Source organism: Callospermophilus lateralis, chromosome 19 (genome assembly GCF_048772815.1).
Source record: "Callospermophilus lateralis isolate mCalLat2 chromosome 19, mCalLat2.hap1, whole genome shotgun sequence".
NCBI classification, from domain to species: Eukaryota; Metazoa; Chordata; class Mammalia; order Rodentia; family Sciuridae; genus Callospermophilus; species Callospermophilus lateralis.
Window position 1 is genome coordinate 34,847,370 of NC_135323.1, and position 16,750 is coordinate 34,864,119.

At 49.9% G+C, this 16,750-nt stretch overlaps 1 protein-coding gene across 1 annotated transcript in view; it reads left to right on the top strand.

Annotated features, from left to right (window-relative positions):
* The window catches only part of Sdk1 (sidekick cell adhesion molecule 1), an 866,268-nt gene that overhangs the window by 761,637 nt on the left and 87,881 nt on the right, over nucleotides 1-16,750 (top strand). The window contains exons 28-30 of the mRNA XM_076840017.1: nucleotides 899-997; nucleotides 12,756-12,950; nucleotides 15,289-15,490. Of these exons, the coding sequence (XP_076696132.1) occupies nucleotides 899-997; nucleotides 12,756-12,950; nucleotides 15,289-15,490 (496 nt within the window). The remainder of the gene's footprint in view (nucleotides 1-898; nucleotides 998-12,755; nucleotides 12,951-15,288; nucleotides 15,491-16,750) is intronic.

A 16,750-nucleotide genomic window follows, 5' to 3' on the forward strand; every position in this document is an offset into this window, starting at 1 on the left:
TGAATTAGTCTGAGTCTGTGAGCTCATGGTCTCCTTCGGACATTTATTTGCCCAAATATAAGTGTCATAAGACCTATTCAAAATTTTAAATACTGATCCTAGTTTAGTAGCTCGACGCAGAATTCAGCTGTCCACGGTGGCTGTTGTGGGCCTCCTCGTTCTGTTTCTGTATTGATTGTCACATGCCCATGGCCTCTTACCTGGAATCAATCCATGATTAAGTCCAACAAGAATTTCCCATCCTGGCCACACACTAACTTGTCTATTCATTTAAGCAAATAAATTTTATGAGGGTTATGACCCTATTATTCAGTGGTTCCACAATACACAACTGCTTTTTGAATTATCAGTGCACTGAACCACAGAAAATTATTATATGCATTTGGGCACATCAACTCTTAATTTTCTAGGACAAGGCAGGAGAGGGGTGGCATGCATAAGAGATAAAGCATTGATTGCCAACATGTTGCTTCATCAATAGTTTAACCTCCATTTAGAGTTGGAAGGGATTTGAGGATGCCTTGTCTCACACCCACTCTCAAACCCAGTAAAGGAGTCTGAGCTCAGATTAGTATCATCTTCTTCCAACTGGCTGCATACTCTGCAGAATTATTATTAGTGGCCAGGGGACTAGTTCTGCAGTGTACTAGCTGCATTTGCACCACTTCCTGAGTAGTTTATGAGCACTGCTTTCGAAACTTGGAAAACTTGGAAAGCAGATGGGTAGAATTAAAAATGAGGTGTTTTTCCAAAATTGTTAGGGAGCCACACAAGGCCATGTAGATTCCAAAAGTGATTCATCAAAAGCTTCAGCATGTTCCACCATGAGCAGTGTCCCAGAAGTAGTGCACAACTGGCCTCAGATCCTATGTGCATCCACATCCTGTGTTTCTCCAAGCTCCAGGCCCTCCTGTGAGGCTGGTGTTCCCCGAGGTGAGGCTCACAGCAGTGCGGATCGTGTGGCAACCCCCAGAGGAACCCAATGGCGTGATTCTGGGTAAGGAGCGGCGGGAAAGAGTGAAATGACAACTAGATTACTTTCTCCTATTTTTATTAGATAGTTACAAGGGTAAAGACAAATCACTTCAGGAGCAATGTAGAATTTTCTGAACTGATACAATCATGGACCCTTGACTGTCTCCTGAGCTATGCACTAAAGGTTTTTTGTGGAATGAATTTACATTTTGTTAGCCCAGAATTTCCTCCATTTGCTCAGGATTCACAACAGTGCCATTTGTAATTCATCCTGCATCCACTCTGGGTTGTTGGCCGTGTTTTTGGAAATGAGTGGCTACTTTTTCACAGACCATGTGGACCTGGGCCTCCATCCCCAGCTCCAGGGCACAGGTCCTCTGCATTGAGGCTGAAAGCCACTGAGATCAAGTGCAGGCCTCAGGTCCCAGGGAATTTGTTCATATTTAACTTTTCATTCAGGGAAGCAACAATGATGAAAGTCCTTAATTTTTCCTAACTTCCCAAAGGCAGCAAATTATATTTTTAAACTATTTACCCTTTATTTACCCTTCTCACTGAGACAAACTAAGGACTCTAGTACCAAACATTGCATGCGTAGTGGGAAGCAGGCATGAATAAAACCTGCCCATCCTCCAGATGCCCGTGTCCCATCAGGGAGACAATACAAGTGACAGTACCACACAGTAAGTGACCTGAGAGAGATTCGTTGAATGCCCCATCCCTGGCAAGCCACTCCTTTAGGGTGGGTAAGTGGGCAGAAGGCTACTTTTGAGCTGGATCTTGAGAATGACTGGATTTGTAGCTCTGGAAAAAGGGAAAGGGGCATCTGCTGACCTAGAACAGAAGCCTGTTGACAGACAGATCCAAGGGCTGGACCAGGCCAGGCTGGGGACTGGGGTGAGTGCTCTACTGTGCACTGGAGAGTGTGTGGCAGACTTAAAATGGGCATTTAAAGGCAGAGGTGAAAGTACAGAATTATCATTCCATACCCAGGTCAGCGCACAAATATGACAGTCACCTAATCTGGATGCGGGGAGACCCTCCATTAGGTTAGCTTGTATTCTAAGTGACTTCCAGTGGAATTAGAAATATGAACTTACAGTCACTATTTTTAGCTGGTTTTGATCTTGGGAATCTAAGATTTGGTTTAAAGAAAGTGTTTCGCTTCAGTTTTTTTAGATTTTAAAACCCTGTACTGAGTGCAGTGTAGAGACACCCACCAACTCGGGGCAGGAAAATTACATGATCAGATTTGTTTTCTAGGTGACAATTTTGGCTGCCAAGAGAAGGGGCTTGAGAGGGTGGTGTTTATGGAGTACTTGCTTCATTAGGATGGGCCTGGAGTGCTCCTATGTCACGCACACAAGAAGGCAGAGGCCTGTGTTCATCAGACCCTTCCATGTGGGGCTCCTGCAGCTTCCGGATAGAAATATTGCTATGAGGATAGCATTTCTTTTCTTTTTACTTTCTGAACTGGGAGACCTTTGGAATCCCAGGCCTTGGCTGCCCCATCACAGCTGTAGGAGCTCCTGTTGAAACAAATGTTTCAGGGTTGCTCCTACTGAGAAGGGCTGCAGGCGGCCTCGGAACTGCACCATAAGCCCAGACCTGCAAAGTAAATACACAGGGTGGAGAGGTTTGCCCACATTCAGGCAAGGCCACACCCAGGTGCAGCCTTTTCTGAAACAAACAGGGTCAGCTGTCTGATTACCCAGGAGTGTTCCCAGCCTGCTGAAGTGAGATGGAGGAGATTTTTTAGAGCTGAAGAATGTGAACTTCTGATCTGTTGCTTACAGTCCCAGGAGCCTGCAGAACTGTGGGCTCTGAGAAGATGCAGCCCCGGCAACCCACCCAGCCATGGCGACCCACCCAGCCATGGCTGATTCTCTGATCACTTCTGTGTGTGCCCTATAGTGGGACTGCACTGCCAGAATCCACTCTAGTTTAGGGTTGTATGGCAGACTGGGGACTCTAAGTTAGCATCTCAACTATGCTCTCTTGCCCTGCGACCTGTGGTCTATTTGATGCTGCAACTTTAAATGGCCCATACAGGTCTTTCTTGCAAATATGGGAGGCTTCGACCTCAACAGGCTCTGAGCCAGGGTGCTGGCCTGCTCCTTACCTGGAAGACCCCCTTCTCTGGGGAGCTCTGCTCCTCCTGGAAGACTCAGGGCAGATGTCCTCTTGGTTTGGTATCTGTTGCTATAATTGAATACCATGGACTGAGTAATTTATAAAGATTTATCAGCTTCAGTTCAAAGTGCTTTTATAATCAGAAAAACAAATGTTAAAGACACCCTGAAAAGGAAATAACAAAATTTAAATGCTAGCTGAGAGTCCCATTTGGACAGTGAGACTAGACCTAAAGGACCTGCAGCTTCTTCTGGTCCAACAGAAGATGAAATAATAAATATAATATTAAAACCAGCTCACACAGAACAAAGGTTTCTCCAGATTCTGGAGGCTGGGAGGTCCAAGCTGGAGGGGCCAACTCTGGTGAGGCCCTTCTTGCTGCTGGGGGCTCTGCAGAGTCCTGACCCTGCCCAGGGCATTGCATAATGATGGGGACACTTGTGAATGTGCACCTAACTGGCTTTTATGACAACCTCACTCTGCAGAGGAGCCATTAACTCATGAATCCAGGACTCCCTGAACAGATTTGCCCATTGATGACAGCATACCCTCGTCCCCTCTTGAAGGTCCCACCTGCTTCCACCCCTTAATACCTCACAATGGGGATGAAATTTCCACTTGGGTTTTTGTGGGAAAAACCTTTCACATTCTCTTCAGACCCTCCCATCCTCTGCCTAGGAGTCCCACCACCTCCTCTGCATGGCTCTCTAGTAGGCACCTCTCCCTCACCCCACAGCACCTTGCTCTCCTGGCACAGCCCAAGTCTCGCCGTCCAGATGGGACTCTTGGCTCACTTGCAAGTCTTGTCATTTACTTTTCAGAGTGTCTTTAACATTTGTTTTTCTGATTATAAAAGTACTATTAAATGAAAGGCAGCAATTCACAATTCACATGTATCAGACTCCAAACCTGAAGTCTGATGACACCAGACACGAGGATGTGGAGGAGTAGGACCGCTCGGGTTAGGACTGCACCACCCTCTGAGGGCAAGTGGCCACACCTGGAAGGTGTGTGCCCCTCCCGCTGTCCCAGAGGTCTCCACTTCTCCACAGCACTCCTGAAAGCAATCCCTGCACCTGGGCACAGGGCTATTTGTTGCAGATTGGTTGAAGTAATAAGAAAAGGGAGTAGCCACAATGTGCCACGTATGTTAGGCGTCTAGGGCTGCCTGCCTGTGTTCCCCTTTTGTGGCTGTATGGCAGTTAGTGTCTCAGCTGTGCTCTCTTGCCCGGTGACCTGTGGTCTCTTTGATGCTGTAACTTTAAATGGCCCACACAGGTCTTGCAAACATATGAGGCCCTGACCTCAACAGGCTCTGAGCCAAGGTTCTAGCCTGTTTCTTACCTGGAGGACCCCCTTCCCTGGGGAGCTCTGCTCCTCTTGGAAGACTTATGGCAGATGTCCCCTGTATTTTAAGTGCTGGGTTACCGACAGGCATGATGGGAAAGGCGATGAGTTTTCCGACCTAGAAGCCATGCTGAAGTGCAGACCTCAGCCTACATTTTACTGTTTGAGTGAACTTATGCAAGTTGTTTAGCATTTCTGTGCCTCAGTTTCCCCATTCCTAGGAGATGAGTGACGTTTGGGCCTCGTCATTACATCTGATGGGTTGCACATAGAGAACTCAGAACAATGCTTGCCACGAAGTCAGTGTTTGTCGTATTTACAGTTTGAATCCTCCTAGCTCAAGGCCCCCTGTGCCCAGGGCTGGCTGGCAGCTCTCCGTGTCATGCTAGGCTTGGCCTGTGCAGGTATTTACTTTGTTGACACCAATGACATGTTTCATTGCCTTGTTTTCTATCTGGTTGCTGGAGCTAGGGGTTCATTCTAAGGGAAAAAAGAAAGCCTAGGAAAGCAATTTGGGTCACAGAATGTCCCTGATGTGTGCTGGGAAGTTTTGATTTTGATTCGGAATCTCTGGGAAGTCACTGAAAATCACAAAGTCCAGGTAAGAAGAGGACCCCAACTGTGAAAAGAGAGGTGCTAAATCAGGTAGCGCTGGGTCCACCTGTGCTGCAGAAGGCACCCCATTTGAGTGTCCCTTGCTGTAATGGCATTTGGCTGCAACGGATGTTTGGGTTACACCTCACCTGTGTGTTCCTACAGCCAGTGCACCAAATTATAGATGCTGTCGGCAAGATGGCAAAACAATTCCCAGAGATTCCGGCTGGGGGTCATGGGGGAGGAAGGAATCTGTCTCTTTGCATGATTCACTTTATGTCCAGAAAACGAATCAATGCCTCCGCTCTGGCAGCGCAGCCTTCCGAGTGTGTAAACACCTCTGCAGCTCCCACTTTTGTAATCTATATCAAAACATGTTCTTGCATTTCCAAAAGAGATTAACAGCAGGAAACACCAGCAAGCACCTGGAGGGAAAAACACTTGCTTATTTGAGTAAATATTTTACTATGGAGAGTTTTTAGCATTTTGGACCATCCTTGGGGGGATGTGCAAAGCTTCCTGAGTATAACCATCCCTCCTCACTTGCCAGACATGGACTCTTTAATGCTCTTAAGCTGGAGGAAATGCACATGCTCTTCAGATCCCTGAGCCCACCCTACCCAACACTCCAGATTCTGCCTCTGCCTTCACGCCCATCAGAAGGCCTCCTGCCCACCCAGGGCCTAACAATTACCTTGAGCTTTTTACCAAGGGTGCACAAGAACTCTGCTGAGAATTAGGAACCCAGTTGAATATGATCCATGTTTGCAGACTCCTCCTTTGGACTCCCTGAGGCATTTGTGTGCCCCGAGCCTCAAGTGGGCAAATGGGAAGACCAACAGCCAACGGGCATCTGCTGGGCCCATGAGCTGCCTACGGCCATTTGGCCACTTGTAGCTTCTCTGCCCTCTTCCTGGAGGTTGGTGGGGGTGTCTCTGCCTCCCAATGCTACTGAGGTCAGCAGCACTGTGCCCTGCTGGTGGCCTTGCTCTGCGGACCTGAGCATTAGGGTGACTCAAACTGATGCCTTTTCTTTGCTGAGTGACAGCACAACCCATGAAATGCTTGCAGTACCCCAGATGTCTGGATGGAGCCCCGAATGGTCGTGCAGCTCCCTGGCAGCAGGCTTCAAGGAACTGAGGCCCATGGGGCTTGCAGTCTGTGGCCTTATCTTGCTGGAGTCTCCTCTCTGTGTCTCTGGTTCTAGAATACATCTCACACTCACACTCACCTCTTTTTCTAGGTGCACAGTGCCCCCTCTGTCTTCCAGGTGGATTAAGAAACCCTCACAAGCCGCTAGCTGGGTGTTTTAATCTTCATTTTGGATCGATGCTCCTCGTGCTTGGCCTTGCTTCTTTTGAATACCTGTATTATCATAATACACCCATAACCTTAACAACAGGCTTCTCTCAGGCCGCACTTGGCCCTCCTATTGATTCAGTGTATTCATTCTTTCCTAACGCACACGGCAGCCTTCTGACCTTGCCTTGCTGAAATTCAGCGTGCTAATGTTTCTGATCTGGCTCTGGCCATAATTACATAACCAACCTCTTCCACGTAAACGCTCTTATCTCTAATACCATCTATCATTTTCTCTAAAAATGCTAGGACAATTACACGACTGCCTTTTTTTTTTTTTTTTTTGCCACATACGCCCAGGAAAAACCCTTCTATTGTCCAGCGAGTGAGCCTTTTAAACGTGTCAGGGTAAGATATAAGTATTAATCTTTATGTTTAACAGACCATGATGTGGGAACTAAAAATGATAACATCTTTATTTAAGAGGATATAATAGGAAAGTGCAAATATAACCAGAGGCTGAGGAATCTCCTCCCAGTGGCTCAGTGTGGGACCTGGATCAGCAAGAGAGAAAATAATAACCCAGATTTGCTGCAATTAGGAACAAATGACATTGTGTTTGCAATTTACATGCATTACCTACTGAGTCTTTACAGCCACTGTACCAGTTAGATGTCATCCTCTCTGTGCTCCAGCACCAGAAACTAGAAATTTCTGAAGAGACAAGGGTGGCAAAGACCCCCTTCCTACCCAACTGTTGGCAACATGTGATGAAGGCCCATTCAAGGCAACACAGACACCTCTCTATAATCCTAGAGGGTTGGTCTGGGACCCCACAGATACCAAACTCCATCAATTCTCAAGTCCCCACTGTAAACTAGCGGGTGTAGTCCTTCTGTGTACTTTAAATCACCTTCATATGACTTATAATACCTAATTCCGCATGAATGCTTTGTAAATCGTGATTAGACTGCATTATTTAGGAGATAATGACAAAGGGAAAAGTCTGTACATGTTTAGTACAGATGGAATTATTTTCTGAATGTTTTTGATCCTCAGCTGGTTGAATCTAAGAACGCGCATCCACAGATACAGAGGGTTGACTATACTAAACAGTCATTAAAACTCCCATTTCTGAAAGGAAAAGCATGCCTTTGATGTTTTACAGAAATCTCAGAATGAAAAAGCCGTATTTAGAGTAAAACTTCAGTTGTTTTCAAAAATTCATGGAAAGATGATCATCCAAAAAAGAAAAAAAATTTCCAAGTAAGTAGTAGAAGTAAGTAGCAGTTGTGTTTGAGTGTAAGGTGACCTTATTGTAGATCCATGTCCGCCAGCCCCAGATGCCCAGTGTCTACAACCTGCAACCCTGCCTCTGACTGCTGAAGCCTCTGGGCTCTGAGGATTGGGTCAGACATTTAGGGGTCCTCCCCCATCCCACCCTGAAGTCCTGAGCCAGTGACCACTTGGAACTGGTCGATAAATACTTTACCCTGTTGTACAGCGCTAAAGCCTTCTCTCCCATTCCTGTGATCTGAGGTCACAGGTTACCCTGGGAAGGATGGAAAGTTAGGGTGGAACCTTTGATGGGAAGGAGGTTCTGGCTTGGCAAGGAGAGACTAGTTTCCACTTAATCCCCCAGTTCTGTGATTTACAAAGATTAGCCTTTGAACACAATCTTCAATTCATTGCAGGATTAGTACCTCTAGCAACAGAAGAATCTAAGTAGAGATAAACTGTGATAAAATAATGAAGATTAAACTATGACAAAAGCACATCTGTACTCATGTCCTGGTCCTAAAAATAAATAATACCTCATTAATTCAAACTTCTTAGTTGAAAGGCAATTTGGGTTTTAGAGAGGAGAGTTGACCACACACAACTCTGCAAAATGCAAAATAACAGAAAGGGAGCTAACACCCACTGGTGGTGTGAGGGGTACACTGGCAGGTATGGGCGGACCTGGGAAGCCACGGGGTGATTGACAGTGGGAGGTGTGGCAGGGCCAGGCCTCTGCAATGGGCAGGAGCCCGAAGAGCCAGCAGCACCAGGTCAGTTCCACTTCTCTGTCTTAGGAAAACGCAGGCTTTTGCACACTGAGGAGAAATTTGCTCAGTTAGACCTGGGCAGAACCAGCAAAGTGATCCTTCCCTGGTCTTCAGTGTGCAGGGCACAGGAAATAGACCACAGATGTACAGCACTCATCTGTTGTTGTTACAGACTTAATTTGTGCTTCTCTAGGAATGATTTATCTCTATCCCCAGGAACAACATTCAAGTACCTGAATTCATACTAGTCAGGAGTCTGGTTTCATTTTTGTTCTTATTGTTTGCTTGTTTTTGATGGTGGTACTGGGGATAGAACCTGGGGCATTTTATCCCAGAGCTGTATCCATAGCCTTTTTTTGTTTTTTTCTCAAGATAAACTCTGTCTTCTAAGTTGCTGAGGCTGGCCTTGATCTTATGATCCTTCTGCCTCAGCCTCCCAAGTGACTAGAATTATAGATGTGCCCACCATGCCCAGCTTGCACAATATTCTTGATGATTCTAAAACACTATATTTGATCATGGCCTTATTGTTCATGTTATGTCTGCCAGTGTAGACTTCTTGCTTGGTTGTAAAATTTTGTTTATTTATTGCAAAATACTTTTCTTTGGTTTCCTTAATGTATGCATGGGACAATGACAGTGGGTCTTGGTCAGTTGCTTCTTTTACCAGCCACAGCCTGATTGTGCTCGAATGGTCAGGTAGAAGTTCCTCATTTTGCTAACTGACACCTGGTCCATGATGAGGCCTGCTTAGGCCCCTGAGATCCTGTACACATCTCACTTCCCTAGGGCAGAGGCTAGCCATTTCCTCCAGCTTTGATCCCTCCCGTGTGCCTCTTAAACCTCTGCTGAGAGCCGTCATCACTGTGCACCCGCAACCCCTGATCGCACAACAGAAGTGCAAATTCTCCAAATCTCAGCACCTTGAGAATAATCATGTGATTCTGAAAGCCAGAGGTGGACATATTGAGGAGGTCAGTGTAATGCGAGAACACTGGTTTATATCTCTCAGGCAGTAGGTGACTCTCAAAAGATACAATTCAGAGCTTTACCAGATAATAGAGATATAAATGCATTTAAATGTATAAAGGCAAATATGAGGAAAAAGGAAAGCAGTAATATACTGAACCAAAATTGTGTGACAGAAAAGATAGAGGTAGAAAGAAGGGGAACAAGGCTAATTTCATCATCATTCATGGTGACGAGTTATCAGATGCTGTCTCAAGAAGCCAACGACTGAGGAGATGGCATAACCTGTAAATCTGAGGGTAAGAACTGGAAGAACCAAAAATAAATGATAAACCATCCAAAAGGATGAGAAGGAAAAACCCACATCCATCCAAGCAAATGACAAGTATAGAGATGCTAATGAGAGAAGCCACGCACAGGACTGGATGACTGATGTGCTCTCATGTGCAGGAAAGAATGAGGCTGTCATCCTAAGCGCTCTGCTCTCGAATTCTTAGATTATCACCAGAAAAACACCCAAGAAACCAGCAATGCTTGCATGGAAGACAGGCTCAGGGAGGTACAGAGGGCAGGTACCAGAGAAACGCTTTGCACTATTTTCTTTGCGTTTTACACAATCTTTGAGCCATGTGAATATAAAGTAATTTAAAAAGTAATAATAACACATTATAACATTTTAATGCCTTTTTAAAAAGGCAACTTAAGCCTGGAATTTTTCAAAAATGCATTTTGATTCCACAACCACATATGCTGCTTCCTGCCAGATGACCTAGAATCAGGCACTTGGAAACAGGAAGCTGTTGGAAACTACGTACTTCCGGGGGAAGACCCACTTACAGTTACCTGTTGTGCATCTCCTCAGGGCTGAGCACAAGCAGATGTAGCTGACTCAAGGAGGAAGAGGTCCAAGGTCCGAGAGTCAGGGCTTTGCTACTATATTATAGCCAAAGTGAGGGAAGCTAAGCATTTGTCCCAGCTCCTTTGGGGTCAGGCCGGGAGCTTGAGCATGTCTTGCATACCTGCTTGGTGTCCCCATGCTGCCTCTGATGGGTGGTCACTGTTGTGACCTGGAGCTGCAAGGCCTATGGCTTCTGCAGAACTGTGTTAGCATGGGTGCCTGGCAGGACCAGGGACCCTCAAAGAAAAACAACCCTGTGAGCATCATGAGATGCCACCAGAACACCTTGACCAAAGGGACAGCTACTGATCTGTGACCACATCAAGGCCAAGAATGGCTGTACAAGAGGCTATGTCTATTGTAGGTTATGTAACCCCAGAAGCCCTGTGAGTGTTTCCTGTTGTCCCCCCATACAGCTCAACAGACTGAGGGTCAGAGGGGGTGATACTGTTACATGAGTGACAGTAGGAAACATGCAGAACCTGAGTCTCAGCCTCCAGAATACCTGCACTTCTTGTGGCGCACTGTTGCTATTGGAAAATCCCCTCATCCAGTGCTACAGGGAGCATGGTCTAGATCAGCAGGGCCCTTGAGGGCCTGTCCCCTTGCTGAGAGATGGGCATGGGTTCTTTTTAAGGAAGGGTGAGACAGACCCGGGCTCCAGTTCTCAGTGACCTTGAGCAAACCCCATAACCTCTCATGTACCGTTGCCTCCTCACCAGCCACCCTCTAAGGCTGCTGTGAGGCTGGGGGTGTGGGAGAGGCTTTGGGAGCCCAGCAGGGGCCCTGCATGTGGCCTGCTCAGCTACAGCAGCTGTCTCCCTCATTTTCAGGATGCTGAGTGCCCACAAGTCTCTGAAGGCCTGAGACTGGCTCCACAAGCTTCAGGGTCCTCACCCCATGACTAAGCATGACTAAGGAGGAAGGAGTGGCCTGCCAGCCTTCCCTGGGCTGCCAGTCCATTGTCTTCAAATGGGATGGGAAGGGGAAGGCTTTGGGCAGAACACCCGTGTCAGTTTTGGGCACCTCCAGGAAATCCCCAGGATACCTATTCCCCATGTCAGGGAGAAGAGCCCTAGTCCATGAGGCAGGGTCACCACACAGCAATTCAGGGTCCCACAAATATCTGGACTCCAGATGGCATCATTATGGATAAGGCAGAGTTTGCTGACCCCCAGTCTGTGTGATGATGACACGGACACTAAAGTGACAGGCAAAGGCTAGAGCTAAGTCAGGGTCCCCACTCAATCTGACCTCCACATACTCATTCTCCTGACCTCCATACGGCCAGCCGGGCCAGACACCTTTCACAGTCAGAGAAACAGCAATGTGCAGAGCTGGGGAGGTGCCAGCTAGCGCAGTCACCCTGGCCTCAAGGACCAGCAAGCAGGAAGAACAAAGGCAGAGGAGGCACTGCATCCAGCACAGAGGCTGGGGACATGCACACTGTGTGCCATGAGCCCGCCTGTCAGGAGGCAAGGCCTGCCGCACCCTGCAGTGCTGCCCGCCCACAGATGGCCCATGCCAGTCAAGCAACCAAGGACCCATTCAGTTCTGCTGGCTTGATAAGCCCCTCTGTGCCCCCTTGTTTACCTTGAACCATGGGCTGTCATTAGTTTTCTGGACACCCAGCACTCCATCCGCTCTGTTTTTAATCAGCATGGGGGCACAGTGGCTGGACCACATGCTGAGAGCCCAGAGGAGGCAGTGCCCAGACCCAGGCTGGGTCTGGGTTGCCCTGTTGGAGAGGTTTGATCGTTAATGATGTCTGATCAACCGTGAACCCTTAATAATCAAGGAACATGGAGAGATGGCCAGAGCTGGCCCAGCCCTCCCTCAAATGATTAAAAACCACAGAAGGAGAATTAAAGTGGCGCCACCCATCTCGGCACCAGGGGAGTGGGTGAGGAAATCTGGGCTGCTGAGCAAACCACGAGGGTTACAGGTGGCGGGAAGATAAGAGGAAGGGGAAGTGTAACAGGTGAGACCAGCATAATCTTGCCCACTGCAGGTTGTGCTGTGTTGGCAAATGAGAAAGAACCTGCCAAGGGCAGGCACTGCCCTCTTTTGCCAGAGCAGGGGAAGGACTCCATCATGGGAGGGGGACAGAGGGCAAAAAAAGCCACAGGCAGGGCATGCTCCACCTTCCTGTCAAGAACAACCTGGGGTCCTGGCTCCTGTGGCACTCTCCCCGTGTGCCAGCATCCTCAGGAAAGATGAAACTGTTTTCTCACCTTGTTCTGGTGAGGGATGAAGAGTAAAACAAGCTTCATGGGGGGATCGCACTCAGAGGTCACTTCATTCGTCACTGTAGGTGTCATGTCCCTTTCAATGCACACCTCGACCACCTCCAGAAACCAGGAAGGAACAAATGTCTGCGTTTGGGTTTTTCAATCCAGAAGCAATTACAGGTGGTGGGAGGGCAGGTTTCCCAGCATATGCACAAAGGGCTGGCTGAGCTCTCTCCTTCCCTCCCCACACCTCACCTTCAGGGTACCAGATCGCCTACCGCCTGGCCAGCAGCAGCCCCCACACATTCACCACCGTGGAGGTTGGTGCCACAGTGCGGCAGTTCACGGCCACCGAGCTGGCCCCAGAGTCTGCCTACATCTTCAGGTTGTCTGCCAAGACGAGGCAGGGATGGGGGGAGCCACTGGAGGCCACAGTCATCACCACAGAGAAGAGAGGTAAGCCCTCCCGGCCTGATCTCACCTCACCCTCTGGAGGAGATGGCCTTGGGCCCTGCACTCCAAGCCCACAGCAGCTCAGAAACAGGACAGCCTGATTTCTCCCTGCTTCCCAAGCCCATAGCCTGGTCCTGCCACCTCTCTCTGAGCCCACCTTTGCCCAAGTCCTTCTCTGCCTGAGGTCCTTCCCTCCCCAGGCCTTAGGACCCACCTAGTCCCCTAGGCCCCTGTGTGTGGCACTTGGTGTTCCCTTGGCTGACTTGTTCCTGATCTGTCTTTGTGACTCTACTCTTTCCAGAGGCCCCCAGGCAGCACCTGTGGGATGCTCCTGACTTCCAGGGTGCTAGTCCTCACACTTAGTCCACTCTGCACTACCAGTCTGACTTCACTGAGGCAGAGCTCAAAACAGATGGGCAGTTGGCCCCTGTGAGCTGGCACACATTGGGTGCCATTTACCCCCAACCCTGTGACCAGGGCAGGGAAGGCTGGTTCCCCCTCCTGTAGCTGAGCTCTCCCAGTGGCCCCGAAGCTTCCAGGGAAGGCCAAACCCGTCTTCCTCTGGGAGTCCCAGTGGATCACTGAGCAGCAGGCCTGTTTCCCAGTGAGGGAGACAGTGGTGACATTTCCCTTAGGGTGTGGTAGCACTCAATAATGCACATCTGCTATGCCACCGGTGCAGCTGTCTGTTGGCGTTGTTGATAGAAGGATAGCCGAGAGGCCAGAACTTCTGAGTGTGCAGCAAATGGAGGGGAAAGGCCAGTCACACACTCAGTGCCCCTTTAAAGGACCACCTTCAGTTCCCTTTGTTGCCACCCCTGGTTATCAGGGGAAAGTTTTGTCTGAAGTTGGGGGAAAATAATCAGTGACTTTCCCAAAGCAAACCTCTCCACCTTTTCCTGGTGCACGTGTTTTCACCCACATTTTCTCAAATGGGCCAGACTGTGCTCCTCCCATGAGCCTGGCCTGGGAGCAAGTGCTTCTCCAAAATGCCCCTCACCTCCCCACACCTCCAGCAGCCGGTGCTCTTTCCATGTCCTTTAGTGGAGGGTGAGGCTGAGGCTCAGAGAGGTGAAGCGACCTGCCAAACCTGGGCTGGGAAGATCCCCAAGAACTGGAGCTGCATCCTGGTCCTTAGGGTCCTTGTTACTGGGGAGAGTGGTCATGGCCTGGGGGTGGCAGCTGAGGCCCTGGCTCCTGTGCCTAGTGGCCTTTGATCCATGCCGTCTTCCTCTGGGTAACACCATTTAGGAGGACTCAGCTCTCAAGCAGAGGGTAGCATGGCGTCTGGCCAAAGGCAGACATGGCTCAACTCCAGAGTCGAGTAGAAATACTCACACAAACAACCTCCTGTGGGTGGACCCTCATGGCCTGGTCCACACTGGCCTGCTGCTAAGGGCGTGGGGGCCACTGCTCCCCACCCTGCACCCCACTTCCTCCCAGCCACCTGCTTCTCCAGCCCAGAGAGTTTAGATTTTTCTGCCTGGCCCTCAGTTGGTAGCTCAGGAAGACAGAGCCCAGCGGGCAGTGTGTCCAGAGGGAGGCCTTGGAAGCAGGGGGGAGCCCGGCTATTACTTGGGCCAGGAGAAGTCAGGCAGCCAAAGCGTGCGCCTAAGGATCGGACTGCTGATGAAGTTAGATCGAAGCGTTTCTCACAGACCCATCACTGCAGGGCCGACAATCAATTGCTGCTTTATTACACGCCACACATTTTAATCAGAATCAATAATCTTCATGATAAACAATTAAACAATTATTCCTCCCTCTGTGGAGTTTCTCTATTGAAATCGATGGGACACGAGGCCAGGGTGACAGGAAAGTGATGCCTGGGCTGGACCCATGCACCCTGCACCCCATACCTCAGTCTCATCACTGCAGACATGGTAGATCAGAGGTGGTCTTGCCCTGCACCTGCTCCCTGCCCCTCAGAAGAACCAAGGAGATGCCGCTAATGAGTTAGACTCTGGTTGACCGCAAGGAAAAGAAAGTCCACGCTTAGGAGTGTACCGAGCCCAAACTCCAAGGGACTGAATGAGGCAGGAGATGTCTTAGCCCCTACAAAGCCAGCTGTCATTCACACACCTGCTCTTGATGGTGGGAGGGTGGGGGCCCATATGGTGTTCACCTCTGCCCACTTCTGGCTGGCTCTGCTGTGGGAGCCATCAGGAATCTCCAGTCAGCTCCAAGCTGGGCATGTCCAAAATCAGCTGTAAGACAACCTCCTCACCCCAGCCATGGAGACAAGCCTTTCGGTGCCTGATGCACCGAGTCTAAGCAGGCAGCAGGAAACATTAGAGAGCACCCTCTCACCCATCCCCGGTCTGTCCTCCTTTGGTTGCAGAGCGGCCAGCACCCCCCAGAGAGCTCCTGGTGCCCCAGGCGGAAGTGACAGCCCGCAGCCTCCGGCTCCAGTGGGTCCCAGGCAGTGATGGGGCCTCCCCCATCCGGTACTTCACTGTGCAAGTTCGAGAGCTGCCCAGTGGAGAGTGGCAGACCTACTCCTCGTCCATCAGCCACGAGGCCACAGCCTGTGCTGTTGAAAGGTACTATGGGAACCAGGACTTTCCCCAAGCAGCCTGGGCCTTGCCCTGTGGGTCTCTGCCCTGGCCTTCTCCTGCCTACAGAGTGGGAGGCTGTGTAGCTTCCGAGTCCCAGTTCCTCCAGAAGGCAGAGCTGGGGAAAGGAGAGCATGGAGAAGGGGTGAGCAGGGGGTAGGCAGTGGGGTGTGAGGGCCCCAGGGAATAAGCTAGGAACTGTCCTCCTGTTCAGATCTGACCCAAGGTCTGCTTATGTGGGGCTCAGGACTGCCTTTTCACCCCCCTTTACTATGAAAGAAACAGGCTGAGAGGCTAAGTAAACTGTCAGGCCTTAGTCTTGGAGGAGGCCCCAGGCCTCCAGCATCCTCACCACTGTGGGGTCTGGGGAGATCGGTATTAGGCATATAGGAAACTCCTGACACCTGGCTTCTCACAAGCCCCCTGCTGGGGGGGCTACTAAGCTAGCACTCCAGGGCCAGAGGAAGGGGCTCTTGTGGTGAGACCACCATCTCAGGTCTGGGGGCCTTGCCTGCACCCAGGGGAGGGGCGAGACTGTAGCACTCTATGGGGGAGCTTTGCACACATTAGCTCGTTGAACCCCCACTAGCCCAGTGAGGGAGGTGGTCCTGTTCTGCAGATGGAAACTGAGGAGAGCTCTTGCTGTCCAAGAGCCTCCATCTAGCTGGCAGGAGGGCAAGTAGGGCCTACCATGGTGCCCAGCACAGCCCTGCACCACCCCACCTGAGCCACAGTAGGTCAGAGGTAGAGCCCCCCGGGCACCTCCATCCTCAGAGACCCCAGGATACGCTTTGGAATGAGGGCAGGTGGGAGTGTGGCTCCATCTCTGCCTCTTAGGTGTGACAATGGGGTGATCTAAAGAAAAGAGAAATGCCCCTCAGGGACAAGTGACAGAGGTGGAGGTGACACATGGGAGGGGTGGTCACAGCACATTATAAGAGGAGGGATTGTTATATAGAACATGGGGGTTCAGGCCTGGCTTCTGCCACTTGCTCTTGGGTCATCTTGCACAGGTGATTTGACTGACCTCAGACATCTCCTCACCACCAGTCTTTTAAGTCATGGAGTAGCCTGAAATAAGGACCAAATGACACCCAGGGCACCAGGTGCTAGCGCAGTAGTAGCCAGAGGTGGGCTGATATGGCCGTTGTCACCCACACTGTGCCCCCTGGAGGCACTGACCCTGAAAGCTGATCAGAGGCTGTGAGCATCCCCTCCCCTGAGGGAGTGAGTACCAGCTCTCTGCAG